At 44.0% G+C, this 8,105-nt stretch overlaps 1 protein-coding gene across 1 annotated transcript in view; it reads left to right on the top strand.

The window, feature by feature from the left end:
* The first annotated feature begins 924 nt into the window (after positions 1-924).
* stard13b (StAR related lipid transfer domain containing 13b) overlaps positions 925-8,105 on the top strand; it is a 71,636-nt gene continuing 64,455 nt past the window's right edge. The window contains exons 1-2 of the mRNA XM_030404228.1: positions 925-1,074; positions 2,478-3,543. Coding sequence (XP_030260088.1) covers positions 2,602-3,543 — 942 coding nt within the window. The 5' untranslated portion in view covers positions 925-1,074; positions 2,478-2,601. The remainder of the gene's footprint in view (positions 1,075-2,477; positions 3,544-8,105) is intronic.

Here is an 8,105-nt window from a genome sequence, read left to right as displayed (position 1 = left end):
GTATGTTTGCTATTTATACAATGTGGGCACTGGGCCTGAAAACGGCAACTGCGTCGGTCTACTAGCGTGCCACTTTGCACCAGGCGTGAGATAGAGCCCAATAAGTCCGGCATGAAACTCCTTCCACTATGTGATAGCTCAGTTATATCCAAGAGAAGGCAGACGTCTCTGCAGCTGATATCACCAAAACAATCTAGATGTACAAGTAACATTGCAGGTAGCAATTTTAGACAAGCACAGAATATGAATCAATTGTCAAAAGTGTGTTTGCTTTGCTCTCACATACAATTAAGCACCCTTGTCACTTCTTGATTTATGATATAATTCCTTCACCAAAAATTGCCCCACTGTCTGATACGCTCTCCTAACTGGCAGTTTTTCTTCATTTCGTGTCAAATCAAAACTTGAGGAAACACGCATTTGGTTTCAGTTCGACATCAGATCCTCTCATGAAGATATCATCTTAATCTAAAGTAGTATATGCTCCAGTAAATCATGCTGCTTCACATCTCCCCCCCCCCTCTGACTTGAAAGCATTCCTCAGCCGGGTGTTTTGGAGCCACAGGTCACTGCAGCGGTTCAGCTTGCTCCCTCGCAGCTCGGCCCGGTGAAGTTGGCCTCTCCTCACGGCCTGTTTGTGAGGGCTGCAGTTCACCTAGTTCTTTTTCCTGTGCCAACCACTGCTGCTTCTGCTCCCTCCAGCACCCACCCACCCTCCCGCTTCGACTCCCCCTCCTCCTCCCTGTCTCCCTTTCTCCTCCTCTTTCCATCTCCCAACAAGTACACATTCTCCCTGCTCTTACGCATATTCTGAATGGTTGAGTCGCTGCTAACCGAGCCCTCCTGCAGCCCCCCGGGGGAAACACAAGAGGAGGGGGTGATAGTTGTGATGATAAGCTTGCCTTTTAGCAGAATAGGCCTATGGGGACATAAGTGTGGCTCTGCGAGGGGCTGTCCAACCCTCTCTGCTCCTACAGGAACAAGTCTCACTGTCACTGTTTTGCCAAGATCTCAGTGACACTGTTTGGACAACACAGACAGCTTCTTCTTTTTTTTTTTTTCTCCACTCAGCAGGTGAGTTTTGTTTTCCTGTTTTTCCTCTGAATCTTACTCAGCGAGGGCCTGATGGAGAAACACTTGATAAATCCACTCCTCTCCTCACTAACCCTCCTCGACTGAGCTGAGAAAGTTGCACTATATGTTGTTTGTGCGTGAGAGGACTTGTTCGACCTCTCCGTTGAAAATTCCTCTTCTTTTTTTTTTTCACTCTTCTAAATAAGTTGTGGTCTCGCCGTCAACACTCCCAGTTCATTTTCAGCCCGTGACTTCTTCCCTCTATTTAAATGTGCTCTGCATTCAGTTGAGAATAATGAGACCCTCTTTGCAGAGTGTTGTTTAAAAGAGGGGTTTCTTGGAAGGAACCCTAATCTCCTGTAGGCTTGCTTTACTTTTCGCCATGTAGGAACGGGTTGTACAGGAGACATTACTGAGAATGTAATCATGCCGTATAGAACTGGGAGTGCGTACAAGCTGAATACAGGATTCTCCACTTGTCCGTCAACGTGGAAGATTCATATAACGCATCGTCCGAGTTAGATTTTGTCCTTGTATGAGGCTGTTTGTATCGATGTGTGTGTGTGTGTGTGTGTGTGTGTGTGTGTGTGTGTGTGTGTGTGAAATGTCTCAAGGCCATGGTGAAGGCGCTGGCAGCTGCAGCTTTCTCATAGAAACAGCAGAGACCCGCGTGTGCAAAAAATGACCTAAATTAACTTTGTGTAGCTGCGTGTGCATTTCAAGAAAATGCACTGAAATATAAGTGATAAAAAAAAAAAAATTCTTCCATTTCGGCCAATCAAGAGAATTGCTGTTAAACCATGAGAGGTAAAACATGTTGAGTGGCTCTGCTGGTCCTCTTAAGAAGCTTCCTGGTTATCCCATCTTCGAAAAATGTCTTCTGAGGAACGTTGATAATCATCTGCTGCGGCACAACCACCCCATTGTTTGTTTTCCCCCGTCTCTATCGGATGTCTCTGACCTGTCCAAGGTGTGTTCTCAAAGGAGGCCTTAATGAAGGGGTGAGTGGGATGTTAACCACGGTCGGCCGGGGACACCTTCTGCCCTGATGAATGGTGTAGCGCGTAGTAAATCACCGACTGGGGAAGAGCAGTCGGATTCCTCAGTGCAGTGATGTCACTGCGATCGTGTGCGAAACAGATCCAGACTTGAACGACGCAGCCTGAGCCAGATGTTGAATTTTCAGAGCGAGCTTCTTGCGGTATGGCATGCAGTCAGAGCTGTTCAGCGCTGGATTTAGGAGCCTCACATTCAATTCTGGTTGTGTACTGAGACTTTGATCATCACAGGCCACAGAGACATGTGGTAACAGCCTGAGAAGTATGTATAGTCCATCATATTTTTTTTGGAATGATCCCTCTGTGCTCGCATTCCATTCACCTGTGTTTATTTCTGTTTTTCAGGTTACCTGCTGTGTGGTTTGACTGAGCGTATTGGGTAAAGAAAAACATGGCCATCCGATACATCAAGCACAAGTACCTGTGGATTTATGTTCTGAACTATGAGAAACTGTAGAATCAAAGAATAATGGAGATTCCACCTGTGGTGAGTTTGGAGGGACGTCAGTCTTGGACAGCCTCGGGATTACAAACATTGACCTTCTCCACACAGACTTCACAAAGCTGCTCTGCTCTCTCAGCTAATGGTTCAGAAGACCACAGAGGGGACGATTGTCTACCTGAAGCCCGAAGCTCGCTGTTGGAGCCAGGTGAGGACGTAGACAAGCTGAAGGAGAGTTACGTTCTGGTCAGTCAAAACAACGATGAAGTTTCGGATGCTGTGGGCCTACAGGAGCCTGAGCGAGTCACCGGTGCAGCACATCTGGACGTGAATCCACTGGTCTCCGCTCAGCTTCATGAGGGACGTATTGAGTCCACATTACCTACATCAGATAACTTTACACTTCCTGAGGGCCGGCCACACCAGGTGCTTCATAATCATGTTGCTCAGACAGAAGGTTTGAACTCTGGTTGTGTAAAAACAGACCTTGAGAGGTTAGAGCCAGTCTCAAATGGCCACGTCTTCTGGCCGTCAGAGGACCCCATCTTCAATATGGACTCCAGTCCTACTGTCACTGTCACTCAAGCTGCCCCAGATTCAGGCCAGAGAGTCCTGGATCTCCCACGCATCGTGAAGCACAAACCGAGCTCTATCACCTTTTCAAACTACACCTGTCCCTCCGGAGCCGACGGCCATTCTTTCCACAATGAGAGCTCTGACGATGGAGAGTCTTCACCCGGTGAGGAGAAGGACGACGGCGATCACGGTGATGGGGATGATGACGACGACGACGACGACGATGACGATGTCTTCCCGGAGCTACCTCAGAGTAGAGAGCGTCTCGTCAATCACAGACAAAGGAGCAAAGACAAACAGAAGAGGAGAGGAGCTGTGAGTGCCCGGGCAGAAATCGATCGCACGGCCAGAAAGTGTGGCTATGAAGCCGAAGGAGAGGGCAGCAGTAAGGAGGTATGCTGCTATTGATTTTAAAATCATCCACAAATAGTCAGTGTTGCCCTTGCATTGTAGTATTAATCACATATTAACTAACGACAAATCATTAGAAGAAGTGTTTGGCACCAGGGACTAGAATTTGTTTACATTTTTTTATTTTCTAAGTGTATTTGACAAGGGCAGTGTTGATGCTATAACATCAATATACCCCGGTTAGGTTCTGGCACAAAAACACTTTGTAAGGGTTCGCAAAGCATCATGTCTTGGCATAACATACATATTTTGGTTGCAGAAACTATGACTGGAGACGTCCTGAGGTCTCGTTGAAAACACAAGTTTATTTGTCGGGACAAACAAGGCTGGATATTGTCCCATAGTCTCCTTAAAACCCAGTTGTGTCACACTTACAAGTGTTGAAATGCTGTGGTCCCTCATCAGAAATATCCAGTGGTTTCCCACTTACAAGTGTTGAAATACAGTCACTGGCTTGACCGCCTTGGAGCCTGTAACTCGCTGATATGAGAGTCAGGTCGTAAACACGTAATGTGAATGTGATATATAGGCTTTGTACACATGTCAATAGGGTACAGTACATTGCCAATGAAACCTACAAATGTTAATGTATCAGCAGTTCGCAGAAACAGCAACAGCCAACATTTTATCCTGACACCTGGGCTGGAAATGTAGAATGTAGGGCCTGTAATGATTTATTGTCTCTTACAAAAAGCACAGCAGCTTATTATACGTCTCAAAACCATGACAAATGTCATTAAACCCTTTGAATGAATCACACAGATACTGTTTGACATGTGCTGAATATGTTACGTTGCACATGTAATAAATCCATGTGAGATTTTGAAGGGGAAGTAATATGTCAGACATATATTGAAGCTACTATTTAGTAGGCTGTTATTATATTAGCATTATTATATCATTATTAGTCACTTAAAGCTTTAACTTTGTACATCTAAAAGGAAATGGACTTCCCTCGTGGCAGCAATAACTTGTAATTCAAGGAAAAGACCAGAGTGTGAAATTTGCCATTTCTCAGCAACTGACATCTTTACGCTGTGAGATAACGCGTAGCTGGTATAAGTGTGTAGGAGTACACTGACTTGACTTTTAAACACAGATTCAGGAGGAATGCAAACGGCTTCTGCTTTCTCTCCACTCCCTCAGCAGGCAGCGGCCTTTGACAGCAAGCCGTATTAGCGCTGATCTTAGCCTTCCATTACTGAACGGCTGCCTTCATCTCTAACAAGTCGTGGCGCATTGGAGTCTCGTTTTTACACAGCCTCTACCCTGACCTTGGCTGTAACCATCCTGTAACCCCTCATCCCTGCCTCTTTATTGCCCTTTAAAAGCCTCATATCGACATTTATAAATATATCACATAACTGCCCTCCTCTTCCTTAATGGTCTGCAGATCATGGCGCACATGTTAACACGACAGGGAACATGTCAGCTTCTCTGTCTGTCGCTCGGGTTGGATGTTGAGGTCACACCAGCTTGATGTGCAGAATGACGCTCGCAGTAAAGTGGAAGGACAGCAGCTCGTGCTTCTCGTGCTTCTCATGCCGTCACACCACAAGCTCGGTTATCATAAGATGTGAGCATCCAGAGAGGAACGTCTTCAATTTCATGCATCAGACAGGGATGAAAATGTCTGCTGGTATTTATTTCACAGGAAAATAGAGGCTAAAACAAGCTGTTTTGACCACTTTAATGCACAGCATATAACTATGCATACATTTAAAGATGCTTTGTGTTTTAAAAATTAGGCCAATAAAAAAACATAACAAAACTAAAAGACACTTAATTACGTCAAAAGGGAGTCTTTTTATGACATTCTCTTGAAAATGGGAGCAGCATGTCACCAGAGTAACCGTTAGCTGCTGCTAACTCCAGCTGCTGTCGGCTAGTTAGCTAAGTTAGCCGTGCAGTGAGCGGTCCGGACTGGGAGCTCGGAGTGGTGTGATGTGAAAAGACAGCTTCTTTCTTCGAATAGCTTCTTATCGTGCTATCTCAGCAAAACAATACAAAACGTCAGCACACTTATTTCCTCACATTCTGTTGATAATAATAAACTATGGTTCTTACATATTGCACCTTTAAGGAAAGTCAAGTCCCAAATCTAATGACAGCAAGCTGCATCCGCTGCATGTTCACATGGTGACGTAGAGAGGAGGGAGGGGATCAGTAAACTGCAACTTACATATCGCTTATGGCAGTGTTCATTTCTCAGGGAATGATGCATTAAGGTGGCTGGTATCTATGAGTGATCACAATTTGATGCTGATCCAAATAAAACTGCTTAATTTGACACAGGATGAGGTTTGATTAAATCGGTGGAGGCATGCACTTTATTAAGTGCCATTGTAGTTCATTTTCAGATTTGCTCTCAATCAAAGAAATATTCCCTTTTTCTCTATTTTTTCCACTTTAAAACTGTGAAATACTGACAGCCAGACAAAAAAACAAAAACAAAAAAACATAAGATCATCCTGTCTCAAGTCGAGTCACAAGTTGATCAAAACACTGATGTCCACATCTTTATGTGAAAAGCCAGAAGCTAAATCAGAGCGAAAAGATATCATCAATATCATGAACAGGATTCTTATTTGCATGAAAATAATACTTGAACTGCACCCAAAACACAACCAAACTGTTCAAAAAGTCTAAAATCTATATAAAGAAAAAATAATGACAGCATTAAGGCCAATATTAAACATTTTAATGCATGTGAATGTTCTCATTGTGTGTGAAACAACCACAAACCGTCCAGGTGAGGGATTTAAAAGAGATTTTACCTGCAAAAGTGTTTAGCTCTGATGATAAAACCATGACTGCCGGATGCTTAAACAAGATGCTTTAGTAAAGGTCTTGCACACATTCATGCTTGTGTTAAAATTAAGTGTTCAAGTCACTGGAGCAACATACGGCTGCAGTTGTTAACATGAGCCATATGAGGGCACTGTATGCACAGTGTTTCCACTTGCTCTCTTCTCACAGCTCCTCGCTGCTTTCATCATTTAGTTCAGCTGTGACTAAAGAAACCTTCAAAAAATACACATTTATTCGCTCCTTCCTCCTCTGCCGACATGTCTGCTGCCTGTGTTCAGTTGGTGCTTTGCATGGCAGGATATTAAGAATGTAATTTATTCGTCCGAGTAGCCAGGTAGCCGTTGCCCTTTCGCATGACCGGCTGCTACATTTGGACACCTCCATGGTGATCTCTGGCACTCTCTGTGGGTGGCGCAGACTAGGCACCAAGCCCAGAGCTCACACACTTAACTCCTCATTTCCATGTCAAAGCCGCTGTGTTTGGGTTCACAATGTGGCCAATTTGCGCTGATAAAGTTATAGTCAGCTCACATTTTGTTGTCCCCAGAAGATAACATTAATGCATTTATCTAAAGGATTGACTCATACCAGCTCAGTTGCCATGGTGTGAGGACTTCACACAATCGCCGGGGCCGGATCGAGGGGAAAGGCACGGAGAGATGAATCAAGGGTAGTGTCTCACTTGAGCGTCAGGCCCTCTCTGGAATTTGTCTCATTCTAAGTAAAAGTGCCCACATTCCTGAGCAGCACCTTGTGGGGATGTTGCTGAAAAGAGACAGTGTGAATGTGTTCCAGATTTGGCTCAAGCATGTGCCAGAATGAGGCATCTGTTTCTTGCATTTGTGTTTGTCTGACTCCGGGGGTTAATTAGGAGTGCAGCTCACAAGATCTTCAGCTTCTTTCATTTCCTTTTGTCGTGTAAAGGACATTTTTCATCACTTGGCTCAGAGAATGACATTTTTTGGCAACAAAAATCTTTAAGAACGACGCAAGATCATGTTTTTGCGCTTGATCTGAAGAGGTAAAATTGCCCAGCGAGGACCGCTGAAGTCAATTTCTTGCTTATGAGCATGTCGGCAGGATCGTCACAGCTAAAATCCATCGGCTTGTTTCAGAACGGTTTGGTCAGCCGCTGTCTTATCTTCAGCTGGAGGAATGTGCACCCACTGAGGTGCAGACATGAGGATTTGTTCAGAGCTCGCATGCGAAAACAGTTTAATTTGCACACACTTGTTCCTTTTTAATTTGGTGCTGACCTAATTTGACCAAATGTTTTGGCAGCAGGATCATAAAGAAGAGCTACAGCCACTTCCTGTCCAGATACATTTTTTTTATAAGTACTGTGACAATTTATTTTTGTGGTCCGCAGAAGTCTTCCTAGCTCCCTCATTTATAGTGAATCAGGCCAAAATGTTAATCATGTCGAGGTAATGTATACAGGTATTCCTCTTACATACAATTTCATTGAATAACACATTTAAAATTGTCAGAATGTTGAAGTATTATACACCAGACACACCATACAATCCTACAGAGGTAAGAAAAAACAAAGGGAAAGCATGCAAACAGTTGTTACTTTATCTTATGTGTCAAAGCAAAGTACCAAAGGCATAAACTTCACTAATTAAACACACGGCGCTCTCATATATTAATGACAAGCTGTAAACACAGGGCCACCCAAAGCTGGCCCGCCAGATGTTTTGAATCAGAAAAAAATGATTCAAAGAGAAAAT

This window comes from Sparus aurata, chromosome 2 (assembly GCF_900880675.1).
Source record: "Sparus aurata chromosome 2, fSpaAur1.1, whole genome shotgun sequence".
Taxonomy (NCBI): domain Eukaryota; kingdom Metazoa; phylum Chordata; class Actinopteri; order Spariformes; family Sparidae; genus Sparus; species Sparus aurata.
The sequence above is the reverse complement of the archived record's forward strand: the minus strand, read 5'-3'. Positions and strand labels throughout refer to the sequence as shown.